Source organism: Haliotis asinina, chromosome 15 (genome assembly GCF_037392515.1).
Source record: "Haliotis asinina isolate JCU_RB_2024 chromosome 15, JCU_Hal_asi_v2, whole genome shotgun sequence".
Taxonomy (NCBI): domain Eukaryota; kingdom Metazoa; phylum Mollusca; class Gastropoda; order Lepetellida; family Haliotidae; genus Haliotis; species Haliotis asinina.
In genome coordinates this window covers 9,858,081-9,877,529 of record NC_090294.1, presented here as the reverse complement: position 1 = coordinate 9,877,529, position 19,449 = coordinate 9,858,081, and the positions used below count along the sequence as shown (strand labels likewise).

The 19,449-nt window shown below is 40.1% G+C and overlaps 2 protein-coding genes across 3 annotated transcripts in view; one reads left to right on the top strand and one right to left on the bottom strand.

Annotated features, from left to right (window-relative positions):
- Positions 1-150: 150 nt before the first annotated feature.
- LOC137265543 (uncharacterized) lies at positions 151-14,607 on the top strand. 2 transcript variants are annotated; one of them, XM_067800962.1, is made up of 9 exons: positions 151-166; positions 1,795-1,957; positions 3,846-4,019; positions 6,902-7,084; positions 7,607-7,762; positions 9,469-9,824; positions 11,532-11,625; positions 12,648-12,730; positions 14,411-14,607. In XM_067800962.1, the coding sequence occupies exons 2-9, from the start codon at positions 1,867-1,869 to the stop codon at positions 14,477-14,479; spliced, it is 1,206 nt and encodes a 401-aa protein (XP_067657063.1). In that variant the 5' UTR covers positions 151-166; positions 1,795-1,866; the 3' UTR covers positions 14,480-14,607. The 2 variants fall into 2 exon arrangements, with proteins under 2 accessions (XP_067657063.1, XP_067657062.1); XM_067800961.1 differs by lacking the exon at positions 151-166 and having other exon boundaries at positions 1,580-1,957.
- Positions 14,608-15,687: 1,080 nt separating this feature from the next.
- Positions 15,688-19,449, bottom strand: part of LOC137266177 (ionotropic receptor 25a-like) — a 31,055-nt gene continuing 27,293 nt past the window's right edge. Inside the window, exon 15 of the mRNA XM_067801663.1 lies at positions 15,688-18,563. Coding sequence (XP_067657764.1) covers positions 18,113-18,563 — 451 coding nt within the window. The 3' untranslated portion in view covers positions 15,688-18,112. The remainder of the gene's footprint in view (positions 18,564-19,449) is intronic.

Here is a 19,449-nt window from a genome sequence, read left to right as displayed (position 1 = left end):
TGAAGAGTTAGCAATACTGAAGCAATATCACAGCGGGAAACAAATGGACTTCACACATTGCACCCACGTAGAGAATCGAACCCGGATCTTAGACGTGACGAGCGAAAGCCTAAATCACAAGCCTACCCCGCTGCCCCCACACGGAAGAGCCAGAGAAAGATAATTGGTAAAGATAAGTAAACTACACACAGTAAACGTTATGCATGTTTAAACAAATCCAACCGTATCTCATTTGTGCCTACTATTTGCCTATCTGTGATGTGCACCCTAGATATCATATCTATAGGCTACACAGTGCAAGCATTAATGGTAAATTTTTAAAAACACAGCTGCGGTGACCAATTTCAAACTATAACTGAAAAGAAAATGCTCGAAAACATGTTGGTAGAGTGCATGTTATAACCATACCTGTGGAGTACACTCTATACACCATACCCGCCGTGTGCAGGGTACTAACCATACCTGTGGAGTACACTCCATACAGCATACCCGCCGTACGCAATGATTCCTTAAGCCCTCCACCGTCTCGTAACTGTTCAAAGGCATTCCTGGCTGATGACATCACTGTCAGGGAGTTGTTACGGAGGTGCAGGGTGCATAGGTACCGGTCTTCATGGGACGTAGTTGACCTCAGTCTTTCCTCAGTCTGTAACGCTGCATGAAGTTGGAAACAACAACACGCCAACAACCAAACGTTCGTGCAACGTGGGCATGGTTGAATAATTTCGCTTTTTTTTCTGGTGTCAGCCGTGGCATTTTTGGGGTTGTTTTTCATTGGTCTAAGTATTTCACATTAAACTTGTTTCACTTGTTTTTCCAAATTTCGGTATTTTTAGTTTTGAAAGTTGTAAAGTTTTGTTTGGCTGTCAGTTTATATTCGTGAGTTACGGGCTATAACGATATCCCTGAGTTACGTAATGTAACGCTATCCTTTAGTTGCGTGTTATAAGCATTCTGTAAAAATTCTTAAACGTTACATTAAAACTAACGTTTTCGTGTTATACCTCAATAAAATTCAAATAAAACAGCATGTATATTACAAAGAGAAGATTTCTACTCACTTAAATTCTCATTATACGTTTCTTTAAAATCCACTGGAACATTTTTCCATCAAATTTGACGAAAGAGGAAGGACATCAGATATGCTGACAACCACGTCAAAAACGTCAGTGCCAGAGTATAATCAGTCTCGTATCTGCCGAAAAATAATTTTGGAGGCATAAAAAGAAAACAGAAATAGAATTCATTTGAAATATTGTAAACGTAAACGCCCACAGCACAATGTGTGTTAAACGTTTGATTTCTTTCCTTGCGTCACACAGCAAAACCGCTGTTATTCGACAGTGGCTTGTGCAAATGGATATATTCTTCCCTTCCATTAGCTCAAAAGTGAGAGTGTATTAGTATTTCGTGATCAATTTTTTTACGTCGTCTTTCGACAATCCTATTCCACCTTCAGATCACGTGATGTGACGTCACCATGTTGTCGCTGTCTGATCCAATTATAATCTCATCTGACAAACATTATTGTCCGTAGTATATAGGCATATCATATATATAGAGACAACTGTCAACCGTTAGGTGTTGCAAGGTGATCAATTAGCCGTTCAGTTGTGCAGTACATTTACTTGCAATACCTTCTGGACGATAATCTCACCACTCAAGGGAATCAATCACGAATCTAGTTCAGTTTTGTCAAGCTGTTCCGAGCTGCGGTTCCGAGATATGATTTATAGCGTACAGAATTAACTTTGATGCTAAGAGAGCGTTTAACTGTCACGTGATTGATTCAAGGTATAGTGCAGTCCACCGGGTTGAGGCGGCAGGCGAACACCTATCTCGACGACGGACTGAGATTCCACCATCATGGCTCAAGTCAGCCTCACGGCTCTGGTAGCGACATCAGTCCTGCTGGGACTTGTTCACACACATGGGCCGAAAGCTTCATATGTAAAAAGTAAGTTATAAACACGGCTGATTAACTACTAGAAACATAACATGACATTAATGCGTTTCTTTGATTTATTCCTCACACAAGTACTCTGTGCCTTTACTGTAGCTTGTACTCCTTAAACCTTATACGATTTATCACACTGTTAGTCATTAAGTGTAACTAAAAGAGATGTGAACAATATTCCTGCAATATCAGGCCGTGGGACACCAGATATAATCTTTACACATTATTGGGGATCGAACCCGGGTCATCGGGAGGGGCAAACGCTGTGAGCATTGGGCTACTTGGGTCATTAAGAGCCCTTAGTGGTTTATTCAATACCAGCATGTGGTGCTGTATAATTTATTGGTAAAATAGTACGGACATAGGAAGAATAAAGAGACAAAGATTGCAGACAAGAACATCTCGGCAGTGTTGGATTTCAGACTTTACTTTCATAAAACCAGTATTCGAACACAATGCTTTCTGTTTGCATTGTTTTAGTATGACGAATAAAGATAAATTGATGTAAGTTTTATACATTCCACTTTGATCGACTGAATAATCGGTGTAAGGCTAAATAAAAAAGTGAAATGTTTCTCGGGCATCGACGCGTCACTTTTGTCTGTAAATCTGTAAATGTTTTATTGCCATTTGAAAAAAGTACTTTTGACTTGGCCGCGTCCCGATCATCTATTTATTCACTATAAGAATGAGTGTCTGTAAGAACGAGTGTGACTAAATCTGCAACTTATTAACACACTCTTAACTCCCCAAACTGTATTGTTGAGAGAAACATGTTCTTACCTCGTCATTTTTTTCTTTCAAAACTTAGAAACAAAGTCCTACCGCCCTTGTCATGTTTGAAACAAATGTGCCCGAGAAACATTTAATTTGTTTATGCAGCCTAACGCATTCTTTCTCATTAGAGTAGGCGAACAGGTGAATGCATGTGATACTGTATCATCCCTATGTGAGCTTGACTTGTAAGGAGTATTACTCATACGAAAAGAAAGAAAGTATAGTCTGGTGTAAATCTAAGACCAAGGTATGGCTTATATTACTGTTTAACCTTTATGAAAAATGTTTCACATCTACTATGTATAATGTTTGCTGACATCCTGAAGAAGCAAATTTTCGTTCGATAATACCATTCGTGTTTTTCGGTTATTCATTCATTGCAACATGCCGATAGAAACGTATTAATGTGCAAAATGAATTTTGGTTTTAAGAGATATTTCGCATTTGGTATTACACATCATCCCGTTCGCTTTGAGCACCTAAACTCGGATTCGATAGGTGCATTTCACGAAGCTCATTTAAAAATACTATGCTATTGCCCAAATATTCTTAAAATGACATTCTTTCTTCATTTATTCAGTGCGGAAGATTCTACGATAAGCTCGAGGCCATGTAAATATTTATCTGTTTATTCGTACTCTTTCCACAGTGAACAAACGTAGACCTTGGTTCTATTGCGCGCGTTATTGTGCTATTGCATGCGTTAGTAAGACAAATAGGCTTTAAATATGTACTTGATATGGTTCGGATGTTAGCAGGCAAATGTTTCAAACTGTTTTTGTAGTAACTGTCTATGCGTCTAGTTTACTGCGTCGTCTTCTGTGTGGCTGCAGTGATTAGGGGCGTACCTACCATTATAAATGCACGGGATTGCATATGATTGTTGTTAGAAAGGTTCTGCAAGCACTCAGTATTGTTTAAATATAAAGATTTGCAAATTGAATCTAGCTTTCACGAAAATATCTGGCTCCCTGCGCGCCTGGTAACATTTCGAGTAGTACTGTGCAGTGTCAGCCGGAAGTGACTGTATTTGTCTTCCTGTGTTTTCCTTCATGTTTTCCTTGGCAGTTAAAAAGTTCATGTGTTAGTTGCCAGTGTGGTTCGGTTGTAGGGTTCTGTGGTAAGTGCTTGCTGGAGTCAGGACTGGGCTACTACAGAGTACCCGGATATTGCAACGTCTTCGCACATTGCGCAGCCAAAAGTCAGGAGTTGCAGACATGCGCACCGGGGACCTTCTTTGATGGCAGGAAGTGTCGACACGCTGAGGAGGTTGACTGTAAAGACGGTAGGGTCTGATGGAACGGACATGACGCTGTGTCATACAGCATGTTATTTCGTTAGAATCCACACTGTTTCGGTAGAAAGAGTGTCCTGTCTCCCTTGTTCTTAGAGGCACTATATCACACAACACTTCTATGAAAATAAATAAAACATTTCTCTCAATAGCACTATAACTATCTGCCCTCAGGGAAAATACCATATAATCTATTTCAAAAGAAATTACGTATGTAGATAGCAATATACATGTGAAAAGTTGATGCAACTTTGCATTAAATCGATTCTAACGCCCCCTACTAACATTACCATTATTTTCAACCGAACTCCACAGAGCTGTGACCCATGGATTCCTCTATGTATATCCTACGCACAAATTGTGATTGAAACCAGTTCGGCAAACACCGACAACACCGCGTGTGAGAGTTTTCGATGTACGGAGCAACTGCTTACATTCCACATATGGCAAGTGTTCTCCGTTCGGCAGCTGTTCGCCTCGAAGTTTCAATCAACGATTTCAGGCAGGTCGCAAGAGATAATAAGTCTTTTGTTGCATCGATAGGAAGCTAAAGTGAGTGCATATGTCCCAATAGATACTATATAGACCAAAATATTGTCGAACATACATGACATTGTGCCAGTAATGGTAGAGGTCTGAGGGATCATCGGCAAGTGTCAGATTCCACTCTCACACATCTGGCTATCATTCAATGACTTCACATTATCACAGGTACCACTGTACCACTTCCATCGCCACATACACAAAGAATATACTCTATGCTGAGTTAATAAGGCATCAATTTTACATTTGATACATAATAAAACTTTCAATCAAATTGAAAAATGTTCTGTTTAATATTTAAGATTCACATGAAACAGTCAGTTAATATTTAACGATAATATTTTACTAACAATTATAGTCTGGTTCATAATTATTGAGAATTTTTCTTCTTACTTTGAGCTATCCTAACACCTCAACTGATTCACTGATACTTAAAACTAAGTAATGGTATAAGGGAGGTAACTCATCTTGGCCTACTGAGTATAGTACAATTAGAGTTACCTCCCCTGAATTTGTAGCAGACGTCATTTTCCTCAGCACTGTCAACAATGTCTGCTGAAGATAAAAGAAGGTTGATTTTTGAGTTGTGTAATCAAGGAATTGATGATGTAAATACATTGGCAGAGAAAACAGGAACTCCTCTTTCTACTGTGTATAGGATTAGGAAGAATTTTAAAGAGGGAAAGGATTTTGGGCACCAGAAAGGAGCAGACCCAGAAAATTGGACTTCTCAGATCGCGTCCGGCTGGGAATTTTAGCGTCTAAAAAGCAAAGGGCAAGCATCTCCAACATCAGGTATGAAATGATAGAAAGGGGATCAACAGTTGTATCAAAATCTACAGTTAGAAGAAATTTGATTGATCTTGGATGGGAGAAAAAGACTGGAATTCCTTCTCCTCTCATGAAACAAGAACATAAAGACAGGCGTGTTAAGTGGTGTTTGGCACATGAAAACTTTGACTGGGAAAATGTGATTTTTACTGATGAAAGCTCAATATGGGTATATCCCAATAATGTGAAAATATGGACAAAGTCTGCGTCAGCACCGTTGTATCGACGACCTAAATACAGCCCACAGTTTCATGTATGGGGAGGGATATCCTTATTAGGAACGACCCCGCTGTGTGTGTTTGAGGGAAATCTGACAAATCAACGCTACACTAATATATTAGATATATTCTCCTTCCAAGTGCACATGTGTTTTATGGAAATGACTGGATTTTGCAGCAAGATAATGATCCTAAACACACCGCAAAACATGCCAAGCAGTGGTTTCAGGAGAAAAATGTGACTGCATTACCATTTCCTGCATATAGTCCTGACTTAAATCCCATTGAGAACATTTGGGGGATGATGAAGGGATGTGTGAATCAAAAGGGGTTGACAAAAATTGAAGACATGAAGAGAGAAGTGGTCCGATACTGGGACAGCATAACTCACGAGACACTAACCTCTCTGATAGGAAGTATGCCTACCCGTCTTAGACTGTGCCGTGAAGCTCAAGGAGACTTGATAAAATATTAAATTGTTACCTACAAAACATGAAAAGGTCAGTTCACTTTCACAATACATTCAATCTTATCTGATTTGTTCTCGTTTAATAATATGAAATGCTTTAGCTATTCTCAATAATTTTGAACCATACTGTACAAGTCACTCATTCACTAGAAATTCTCAACTCTCAACTCTCAACTCTCAACTCTCGACTCAACTGTCGTTGTTAACACACTAAGCAATGTGCTGATGTGTGACGGTGGGCAGTAATTAGCCAAGTGTGGGCCAGAAAATCCGTTGATTGACATCCTGAAATTTACGGTGCATGAAGCACGTCATTGACAACAAAGCGAGGAGCAACTGTGGCCGGCTCCTGATACTGAGATTGCATGGATGTATCGTTGTAGAACTGACTGTGCTTTTGGATACATGTGCCGGTGTTTCATGCTAGAGCCTTTTAGAACACTTCTTTTAATGGCTGATGTCATTTACGTTTAAGCCTTTCAAATTACCTAGATGTGTTTAATGTTAAGTGTTTGCAAGACCGCTTTCTGTCACATGTTGGACTCTTGTAAATCACGTCATACCTATTCTTGGTTACACGTGAGATCCTTATAAACCACGCTGTACCCATTCTCTGTTACATGTTAGATCCTATAAATCACTCTGTACAATTTTTCTAAGCCTTTCAAATTACCTAGATGTGTTTAATGTTAAGTGTTTGCAAGACCACTTTCTGTCACATGTTGGACTCTTGTAAACCACGAAATACCCATTCTCTGTTACATGTTAGATCCTTATATATCACGCTGTACCAATTTTCTGTTGAATGCTAGATCCTTGTAAGAGACACCCCCCTGGCTACACCTACTCCGACGGCGCCTACTGCTACGGCTACTACATCTGTGAGAGGCGACGATCCGTCTACCGTCGTTGTCTCCCAGGCTTCGCCTTCCACGGTAAACGATGCATAAGGTCTCCCTCCTGTCAACAATATTCGTGGAAACATAAGGGATTGGGTGAGTATTTGCCTGTATGTCTTTAATTTATACTGTTCTGATTAGTTTACGGATTATGCTGTAAGTGGTCGAAATAAGCAATGGAATTGACAAAAACACTGGTTTTATCAAGTTTTGATTATACCAGTTAATGCTTCAATTAAGGGAACATTTCCAAGATGGCGGACCTTTCCGACAACATTTTCATAGAATTTCCTATACAACAAACTGGGATTTATTCCCATTTATTTCGTTGTAGTACTCGTTATATTACACTAGGTGATTCTTGTTTTATGTCCTTTTTGGTATGTTTATTGGTTCTGGGTCAGAAAACGGTAATCAGTGATTGAAGTTCATCATCAGTATCATTGTTCATGTACTGATAGTTCCACAGACACATTGATGGTCACCCTAGACCACCACATCTCCGTGAACAACTATACAATAACTCCACGTTTTACTTTACAACCCATCATGGGCTTAGTCATATTATCGTGATATTTGGCATTATTATCAGCTTGACATTTCTGTATTGACCTCCAGGCTGTCCACCCTACATCAACCCGTACCCCGGGAATCCCACGAAATACTTCGTAGCTGGTGCGGGCGGAATAGCATACAAGATGCCTTGCCCACAGGGCTTACTGTTCAACCCCCGCAAGTGCGCATGTGACTGGGGCTTCCACCCTCCAAAACATAGTAAGTAGGTTTGTGTAAACTGGTCTGGCTAAACTGTGTGTCACCATCAACCAGTTTCGGGGTCTGCTGCGCTAACTCTTTGATACTGACTACGGCAATGACTATACGATGGCGTCCATCAACGACACTGTTTACTATAAAAATCCCAGAACGGGTGGTAAGAATTATTTCATAGCACTCTCGTCGATTCTGTGGCAAAGTATACGTCATAAGGACACCGCGCATCGTTACTTTTAGTGCGTGAAAAAGTTATTTAAGCAGTTTCGAGACACGAAAGTCGTCGTTACATGGGCGACTTTTAGATCCACATGAATGATGTTAAGGACAGAATTTGTTAGTCTAATATTAAGCCTATGGATGTGTTGTTACCACCACGGCGGCTTTCATTAAATAACGTTTCTTTATGTTTACGTGTTATTTTTGACGACAGCCATAAAATATATTTTTGCTATGCAAACAATTACCTTGCATGCACCAAGGACCATGTGAAATCGTAATACCGATAGATTTTGTCTGTTCACAAGATCTTCAAAAAGATCCTGTTTCTAAAACAGTAACTAGTACGATTACCGCTGTACATACGTATTGTTATGTAACCGTTTTAAACATTTTAGGCAGCAGAAAAAAACGGGGTATGATATGATGAAATATGGGAGCTATCTGGTATGACGAGTTCATGTTCCATTCGGATGAAGGGGTAATGATTGCCGCCATAGAGTGCAGGCCATGAAGTTTAGTGCAACAATACAAACAATGCGTCCATTTGTTCAATGTAAACTGAGTGTGTGGCAGCATTACCAGTTTGAAAGGACATGGTTATTTTTTACTTGAATGTCTGGTGTTACGATTGATTTCTAGTAGTCTATTCAGATACTTTCCCCACAAGTTTGACTTAACGTCCACAGCAAAAATATAAATATAATGATATAATATAACTTTAGAATCGACATTCTCTTGCTTTGATGATGTAAGCGTACAAATATGAAATGTATTAACGCATAGTCGAATTTTGAAAGCATTTACTTGGTATTCCAGTGTCTAGTTCATGATATATTTGCGTAACCGACTCGCAGTAACAATGCAGAGAAGTCCCGTTACCTAAAAACAATTGCGTGTTACCGCCTTTCTGTTTATTGAGATATATTTGATGCTGGCCAGAGAAGATTGAATCGCTGAGTAGGAAATAAGTTTAATGACAAATTCGTACAACGTTCAACGTCAAAGTAGTGAGTAAGAGACAAGACCGGAGGTACAAGGAGATGGATATTTTATTCCAAGGATGACGTCGTAGGTTCCAAGTGACGTCAGGAGCCGGTCTGCTCTACTCAGAGGGGAAATTCCAGGAAATTGAGGGAGTCCTGGGTTTATATGTGCTACATGTGCCCTTGTCCGGTCAACTAGGGGTCCGGCTGACTTTGTTACAATAGTAGGGCTGGTAGCGTGTGCCACGGTTTTAGTAAAGCCGCGGTATTTTGTCGTCTGTTCGGTATTCCGTAATGCAAGAAAATTCGGTATTTTCAGTTTTCGTGCCGTCATTTTGTTAACCTTCTTGAACCTTTCAAAAAATTCTAGAAATCAAACCATTTGGTTAAAATCTATCCAGGTTTACATCTTTGCATATTCAGGATTATGTTCATATGTCTTGTAGCGAACCAAAGGTTCTGTACCGCAGTATGTATTCTACCATGTTATGTAATTTATTTCAGGGTGTTCAGCGTTGTTCAACTTCATGTTCAATGGAAACACACTGGACGAGTTCAACAAGGCCTCCATGACAACCTGTGGTCCAGTCACAACGTCTTCTGAGAAGGTTCAGTTCGATAAAGGAGGTTATGCTGTCCTCTGGATGATGGACGGCCTTGACCTTGACTCGATGTTTGCCTTGACCTTCTTCTTTCACTATCTTGGTAAAGACAAAGGAGAAGTAGCTCTTATGGCCAACGATTTTAAAGACGATTTGTACTTTACCTTGAAAGTGACTCTGGACACAGTCCGAGGAGAGGTTATTGCACGAATCGAGGGTAAAGATGGAAGGAAGATGCTCCTTGTTGTTAAGGGCGTGGTGAGTATAAGAACGACATCCCCCGTAACACATATCTATGCATGAAGTTACAGAAACTCTTCCTGTATTATGTTCGAAACCATGATATCATGTTCATGTCACCTATTTCATGCATAGTTGCGATGCCTAGTTACATTTAGACGATCTGAGCCATCATTCCTTTCTGAAATGCATCTAGAATGATTCAACCCAGACATCTTACTGAAAAAACAACCTTTTTGCTTCATGTTTGTCGTTAGAGGCGTATCGTGGGAACATACTTGCTGGGTCATTTGTCGTCAGTATATTTTAACTGCGCAGATACAGGTTAGAATGGCATAAGAACCGACTGACGGGATTGGATGGTCAGGTTCGCTCTCGATGGAACGTAACAGATTGCTCATGATATCAGTCACTAGGTTGTCGATGCCAGACCTGATTGTTTATCGTTTAGCTAATGAATACTTATCACTGATTAATACTACAATGCGTGACGACATCCAAATATACCAAAGTGTGCCTATGTTGACAATAATCAACAATGGGAGTTCATCTGTATCATATAATACTAATAACAACGTCCAAATATGGACATTTATATCAGATATGTTTTATCTACTATAGACGTCAGTGATAATTTATTACTGTAAATAAACTCTATATTCACAATATTAGACAATATTTCACATTCTTGCTGGCACCAGGTTTTTTAGTGTTGTAACTCACCATGTTTGGAATAAGTGCATCTTACGTCTCTGTATAACACCGTTTATTTTTCTTATACTTGAAAAAACGTAAGATTAATGATTTATGAATTGATTACTGATTTCGAGTAAATTGACTCATCTCAGCATTAAAAGAAGATTTGTGCTTACATTGATTCTGTGTTATTAAATATACAATCATCTTATTCTGTTACCATGTCGGTTTTCTTTGTGAGACGTCTTTTAACGCAAAATATCACAGGCACCTGCAGAGAGCACCCATGGTCCTTTCGCTTTAGTTACCGTAATTACCTCTGCAGAATTGCGTTTCCATAGCGTACCAGAAACGAAACTAGTGGGTTCGAATCCTAGGTCTCTCCTATAATGTATTAATCTTTGGGGGGTTTAAAATATAGTTTAACTGGTAAACATCAGGCGGTATATGTCAAAAGTGTACCCTAACACATAATATATTTCACCATGAAAACTTACTTATTACTTATTAAACCGGGAATTATAGTGAGTGAGTGAGTTTATTTTTACGTCCCACTCAGAATATTCCAGCTATATGGCGGCGGTCTGTAAATAATCGAGTCTGGGTCAGACAATCCAGTGATCAACAACATGAGCATCGATCTGTGCAATTGGGAACCGATGACATGTGTCAACCAAGTCAGCGAGCCTGACCACCCGATCCCGTGAGTCGCATCTTACAACAAGCATAGTCGCCTTTTATGGCAAGCATAGGGTATGGGTAGCTGAAGGCCTATTCTGCCCCGGGACCGTCACGGGTCACCAGGAATTATAAGTAACACAATTTGATAGGACTGTATATGAAATGCCAGTCAAAGAAAATCCGACATCTCCATTTATTTGACCTTTCAGATGGGTATTGTAAATAACTTTATAAAAAGGCAGATAAGTTGTTCCATTGCATTTCTAGCTAAGGAATATACTATAAAGGGTATCTAAGGACACAATGCCACTTCCTCCGCACAATACAGACATGATGTGTGTTTTCCAGGCACCACATCTGAAGCATCGTGTATGGTTGTCTAAGTACAAGAGTACCATACTATTGAAGGTGGACAACCTTCCACACACCAAGGTTGTGCAAGGTACGTCATCACCAACGCCGCTCTTAATGATGCTACAGTAGTGGGTATCTGCATCTATATATGACATACGAGGACGAACATATCGGGGTTCATATTTTTCATACGATGCCCTAGGGCAAAATATCACTTTGTTATGGTAACGTGACGTCATGAACAGTGCCATAACGTCACGGTTCTTCTATGACTTTGCGTTCAACATGTGGCGACGGTTTATAGCCAGCCCGTGTTTGAAAGTAGATTTGGGTTTATTTTCCTCAATGTAACGACTTTGGTAATAAACAGAGTATTATATTCATGCCCATGACATACTATGTTTAGGACATTCATGACTAAATGTCACTCTCGCTCGGGAAATCCCTGCATTTAAACACGTAAATATAGTATGACATGGGCTTATATAATATCCTCTATATACGTGTGGGTATAATCCAAACAGATACATATACGCGTGTGCACGTACGTACGCGTGGGCGTGCACGTTTCCAAAGAGAATTCCTTATTCCACAGACGCTAGATACTGACTTCGAGTTTTAAGCCTCCGAGCCGTTCTGATATCTATTGCAATCTGGGGGTCCTGTCACAAGCATCGGTTTTAACGTCATTACATCTAACCATCATCTGTTCATGCAAGCTCAGGGCGATAGGGTAGCCTAGTGGTTAAAGCGTTTGCTCGATATTCCGAAGAACTGGGCTCGATTCCCCATGATGATAAGTGTGAATCCATTTCCGATGTTCGCCGTCGTGATATTGGTGGAATGAAGTCAAAATCGGCGTAAAACTAAAGTCACTAACTCATGCAGACTCTGTGTACAGGACCAGACATTCAGTAGTAGAAGAAACATGAAATCAGCTGAAGATGCCATAATATATCTTTGTATATCATATATCAACCATACCAGAACCACTCCACACAAATAGTATTAGCATTGTGCTACGAGATCTGACCAAAACGTAACGTGACAAGACCATCCATGCATCACGTACCGTATATATAATAACATGGACATACTTTCTATATACAGGTCCTGGTATAAAGATCAAGAATTCACCCCTGGTTATCGGGATGTCGCATGGTACCAAAGGCTTTGTGGGCTATATGGACGACGTAAGAACTATCAGCAATACATTTTTTTCTGCTAATACACCCATCGTCATCAGAAAGAACCATAAATAATTCAAGTTGTCAGTTAGGCACCCTCGTCACCGGTATTTGTATGTGTATCTAAGTGTCCTGCACATCAACGAGAATAACATATATGATATATTCAATGCCAATACATTCACAGCATAGCCGTTAAAGGGTATATATTACAGTTCATCTGTTCAGCAACACAATTTTGAGACAGTTTTCGTATTACCAAGATCAATGACCAGTCAACTTCTTTATAGCAGAGAGTGCTACGTTTCGGCGTAGGTACTAACGCCATCATAATAGTAGAAAATATTTCACGACTGAGCGAACACTGAAGATAGGTTGTACTGCCACTTACAATATCAACTGTACCCATTGGATATTTATCTTGAAACGTTTACTGGCTAAATGATGTCATGCTTCAGTGAACAAAATATATATTCTTATCCAATATCTTACATGTTAGTATTTTCTTGGTGTTTCTTACATTATGCACGCATTATCTTCGACGCTGGTTCAGTGTACTCTCGGTTCAGAACAATTCATTAAATACTCGCATTGGCATGGTTCAACGTTTTGATTTTCCGATAAGACCCATCAAGAGAAATATATGGAAAAACCTTTCCCTTTGTCGGGCTTCCTGTTTAGGATATCTAAAATCGACAAGAAACAGCTGAGTGTAAATTCATGACACGAACAGGCTGCCGTTATCTAATGCTAGTGACGTGAGTTACTGCTGATACAAAAAGGTTTAACAACTTTACTCCTGGCAAAGCTTGTACGTACTTAGGACTGACGAGTGATAATGATGAGCACGTAGATGTTATTGAGTACAATCCGATTAGTTTTTCTGTCTTCTCCGGTTTGTCATTTATATTGGGCATTAATTTTATACAGACTATGTTCGAGTACCTGTAGCAATTTGCATAATAGATCATAGCGTACACCATCCTCGTAAAAATCGCTTGCCAATCATGATTGAGTATATTACGTCTGGACTATATATTTAAGGTGTGGAAACCACCAATAAATCATACTGTAACAAAGGGAACAGAGAGTCAACGATATTGCCGCAATATTATATTTGATTTTTAAAGATTTCTGATGGACAAATTTCCGATGGACAGGTCCAGGCAGAGACACGTTTCTCCACCCATGTAGTGGTCATTACTCTCTTCGTTCACGAGAAATACGACCGGGTTACAATGGGTCTACAGTAACCCATGCTTGTGCGAGGTGACTAACGGGATCGTGTGGTCATGCTCGCTCACTTGGTTGACACGTCATTGTATCTCAGTGGTAAATCGATGCCCATTCGTTTGATCACTGGATTGTCTGGTTCAGACTCGATTATATACAAACCGTCGCCATCTGACTGGACTATTGCTGAGTGCGGCATAATACTAAACTCATTCACTCACTACTGTGTATTTTCCACCCACGAAGCTGATCGTAAGAGGCGATTAATGGCGGTCAGGGTGGCGTTGAACAGCAAAGACACTGTATATTTTCTTGTCTTGATAAAGATATATTTAGAATCTCGTCTTTGTTCTGTTATTAATTGATGATCTTTGATAATTCCTGTTCTGTTTATTTGGGTTATCGTTACCTGTATTCTGCGTGTTCATTACATGTTATACTTCTCTGTTGCAGATCAGACTTACACGGTGCCCAGAAGAGGTGGCCCGACCTTCCCATGTAATGAAGAGATATGGCGGCTGACGTGCGACATACACCTTCCACGACTCTCACTCCATAGGTCAAGATGTAGTGACGTGCAAAGTATTCCTCCACTGTATTTCACGTTAATCCCATTTACGGTTTCGATAAATAAACATATTTGTCTGGTAGTGTCATTTTGTATTTGGTGAACGACTCTCCATGCACAGACGGCGGTGGAGTAGCCAAGTGCTAAAGTGTTCGCTGGTCACGCCGAAGACACGGGTTCGATTTCCCACATGGGTACAATGTGTGAAGCTCATTTCTGGTCCCCCGGCTGTGACATTGCTGGAATATTGCTAAAAGCGGTGTAAAATTATACGATGACATCCTTACCTTGTCAACTTGCTGACAGTGTTAACCTCTTCAGTCATGTGGACAAGGCGTCCGACTTCAGATGATAAGATCCGTCGTTCGAATTCCAGCACTGGCCTCGGAAATTTTGTGGCCGCTACATTGGCGCCCAACGTGGGGCTGAGCACGTTCACGTCAAATTTGGACAAAAAAAAGCCTCAGCACCCAACAATGCGGCACGGAACGTGACTTCTGTTGCCAGGGGAGTATGGAGCAGGGCGTGGAGTCATCCCAAAGATGACATCCTTACCTTGTTAGCTTGCTGACGGGTTTAACCTCTTTGGTCATGTGGACAAGGCGTCCGACTTCGGATCAGAGGGTCCGTCGTTCGAACCCCAGCACAGGACTCGGAAATTTTGTGCAAAAGACATGGATCAACTATTCGGACACAGCATGGCGTGATACATGTGTGTTTGATCCTACGACCTTCCAGGACAGGACAGATTCCTTTTGGAACGATGTAAATATGGCAGAAGTGCCAGGATGCCCAGAACAAAGGACTTGGCCTAAATTTTGCATTCTCGCATTGTGGTGATATTTTAACAAGGCACTTCTCGTCAAAGGTCGACAACTCAAGAATTTGTCACATGGACATGGTGTAAAAATCTGGTAATCTGGCAATCGCGATCATGTAAAGAGTGCACGAGGGCGAGAATACTCATACGTAACACCACAAGGTCAAGGCCCAAGTTTAATGAGCAATTAAAACCGAGTTCTTAATGAGAGGCTCCAAAGCTTCAACCATAATCCCATTACAGTCTGATCGAAACAGACCACACAACCTCCCTGCTCCGTGTGAGATCACAACTCATGTTGCTAAGATTACAAGATCTGTGTCAGAACACAATTTACTGGTGTGATAGTATCTATAAAACTTTATTGATGCAGTTAGTACACGTATAACATAACAATTGTTTTCACAGTAACGTACGGGTTTCAACATACTAAACTTTTTTATTTTCGGATTTCCATCGACAATAAATAGAAAGTTTTCAACTTATTGTTGAGAATAACACTTCTTTGTGTCATGGGACATGGGAAATGCTGATTTTACTTTGTGGCACACAGGAACTCCTGTCATCATGTTGTGATATTGATTGTAATACTTTCTGATTTATGTTGTTTGGGGCTGAATGTTCTACCCAGAGCTGATAATCGATAATTGCTATAACTCGTACCTGACTGAGAAATCCCTCGTGTGCCAAAGACAACAACAAACGCACACTGTTGAAAAGACTGGGTCTGATGCATAGCAAAAATGACGGTACGTCGAGGCATCATTGAAATGACTACGTAGATGCATAATTAAAATGACTGTATGTTGACATATAATTGAAATACCCGTACGCTGATGCATCATTGAAATGACTACGTAGATGCATCACAGGAATTACCGTATGTTCATGCATTATTGAAATGACTATGTTGATGCATCATTGAAATGACCGCAAGTTGATGCATCATTGAAATGATCGTACATTAATGCATCACAAGAATTTCTGTACGTTCGTTCATCATTGAAATGACTATGTTAATGCATCATTGAAATGACCATACGTTAATGCATCACAAGAATTTCAGTACGTTCATGCATGATTGAAATGACTATGTTGATGCATCATTGAAATGTCTATGCTGATGCATCAGTAAGAATGAACTGCTTGATTGGCATCTTAGTATCGCATCATAACAGAATAAACATTGTGATACTTATAATATCTCACAAGCTCTATATTGTCAGCTTAGCTTCACTTTCTCAGTATACTGAAGGATCGGAATGGTAAATGTGAGATACGTGACGGAGTTTTCGTGACTTTGAAAACAGTTTAATTTTTTTCGGAACAATAGGATACAAGATAACTGTGAAATACACTTAGACCTGTATTTTCCTTCCCTTACTGTGAATAAATCATGAAACGACGTAGAGCAAAGAAATCAACAACGACGCACAATGAGCCTGAAGCCTAAAGAATCAGGTGCTGGTAACAATGCCTCTCAATTCCTGCGATGATGTTTGGTGAAAAGCTGAATACAGACGTTCTGATCTGAATCCATCTCGGATTATTGATATGTAAAGGGCTTTGTCGTTCAGTGTGAAGCTACCCCGCCCCCGCCCACGCCGCCGCCCCCGTTTTGTGGCACTGACTGTAGAAAGTTTCCGTGATCAAGTCACGTCCTATTGCTTCTTGTGGCTGTTCAGTGACCTTGACCTCCTTGTACGACAGGTGCTTCTAAAGGAAGGGTACAGAAAGGTCGTCGCGGGTACAGTATACTAGTATTAAAAGATTGTCAGGTCGAACATGTGACGGATATTTTTGTGGCATAGTTATGAGTATAAAATACCTAAGGCACTGACATTTCTGATGATAAATTATAACTGTTTGTTGAACAAACGTCGTGGGTTCCACTGTCATATCTCTGGCAGAATGGAACCATACTGAACCCAAAATCAAAGCAGGATCTTCGCCTTTGTGGCGAATACTTAACCACTACCCAAAACGACCTAAATAAACGATATGGGCGAGAGTACATACACGGTATGTGTCAAATATATACCACAGCCCTCATACAAGCAAAACCCAAAACAGCTAATACATAAAGACATATACTGATCAGGATCTACGATTACATGAATCGTAAAACAGGATGGACAAAACACTTCTGCAAACTTTATCTAAGAAAACGCCATGAAAGACACTTCGGTGATGCTTGCTTTAAATGTTACAGTGATGGTAAGAACAAGCACGAATAACACTGTAAAACACTGGTAACACACTGGACGGAACTGTATCAATAAAGATGCCTAATAAAGAAAAACTGCTTATTATTACTGGGAGGACATGACGAGATTCTCTACTGGACATAAAAATTGAAGGATTGTGTGTGCTTTTTTGCAGATGTGTTGGGAGGCTGTGCATACAGGTCAAAACTTTTAGGATCTCCAACATATTTGTTGGTTTCGGTTTCAGTGCCTGACGTTCACCTGTTTCCAACATGAGGCAAATGTAGGTCAAGGCTCTTGCGAACGTGGCACACCATCACATAAAAACAATAATTATATGATCTTAGAAATATTATGCCAGGTATAAATATTTGTTATAAACATGTAGGATAACATAAATAGTAAATCTGTAATAACACTGAATCACGAATGTTAAACTGGTAAGGACTTCCTAGTGCGTAATGATTAGTAAACACTGGTGCTGGTATGCAAGGTATGGTGCGGTCTGGGGAAATCTCCCAGGACGACTTTTGGCATCAACATACATGAGACTTTGAGTCTCAAAGACGTTCCACCATTTCCAGGAACCCTCCACTGATGTATCCATCCTCTTTCTCGTTCTTCCCCTTGTCCACAGTTCCGTTAACCCTGTTTCCTTCTTCCTTCTTCTCCTTTTCAAACATGCTCTCAAATGATGTTTCGAAGCCTCCGTTTTCTATGCCATTAGGCAGCGATACCGATGACACAGTGTTTTTGGTCAGGTTGGTCTGGGAGTTGATATTGTACAGCTTCTTCTTCTGTTTCGGCTTGTATTTGTACCAGTAGCACTCCAGGGCCAGGGTGATGAGAGCCAGGCCGGAGCCGATGACAATTACTAGGAAGACTCCGCCGATGTTTTTGATGCTGATGCCGTCGCTCTCGTTTTCGATCTTTGGGCATTCCTTTTGATCCTTCCTCCACCATTTGGTCTTCATTTCTTCCAGTTCTCTCTGGTTGATCAGCTGCAGGATACTGCAAAGAAGGAATGAAGGAACTTATTTTATTGTGTATTTTGTTGCTGTTGTTGTTGTTGTTTTTTGTTGTTGTTTAACTCTACACTCAGCAATATTCCAGTTAAATTGCAGTGGTCTGAAAATAACTTAGTCTGGACCAAACAATGCAGTGATCAATATTAGGAGCATCGATCTATAAAGACATATGCCAATAACATCAGCAACCATGACCACCACCGCCTTTTAAGACAAAAATGGACTGAGATCTTTTCTAACTCTTCATTAAGAAAACAACACACAGGCCGTAAGAAATTGTATTTGTCGTTTCCACATTATTTTGAATTTTCTAGTATTTGTAAGGATATTCTTTTTCAGTAATTGCTTAAAACACACTTTTCCCAGGAAATGAACTGCCAAACTGCCGACAAATCTTTAATCGATTCCGAGTTTTGTATGATAAAAATGTAAAACATGTGCAGATAGAGAATAAGACAATGCCTGACAATGGTATAGGAAGGTATACCGAAACGTCACATCATAATGAAATGAAGAAGTTGTTATCCATTGAGTATTATACTTTTCTTGGAGAATACAGTGGTTTCAGGATACTTTGAGTTTACTTCCAGCTGTGTCACAGCGTGGTCCTTAGAAAGAAGCTTCACTAGTTGAACATATATGTTTGTTGAACGCAGCAATAAGCAATACTGATGATTTCTATTAAGTAATGATATCATCTCTTTCCACAGAAATCAGTGACTGACTTCATGAGTATCGGCTCAAGCAGCTAGGATGGAATGATATGTCATCGAAGACGTCACTGATCCTGTCCGTCTGATATCCTCCGTACAGGTCAGGGAAATAGAGGGAGCTTTAATATGTTTTAAAGAGCTATTGTAATCAGTCGT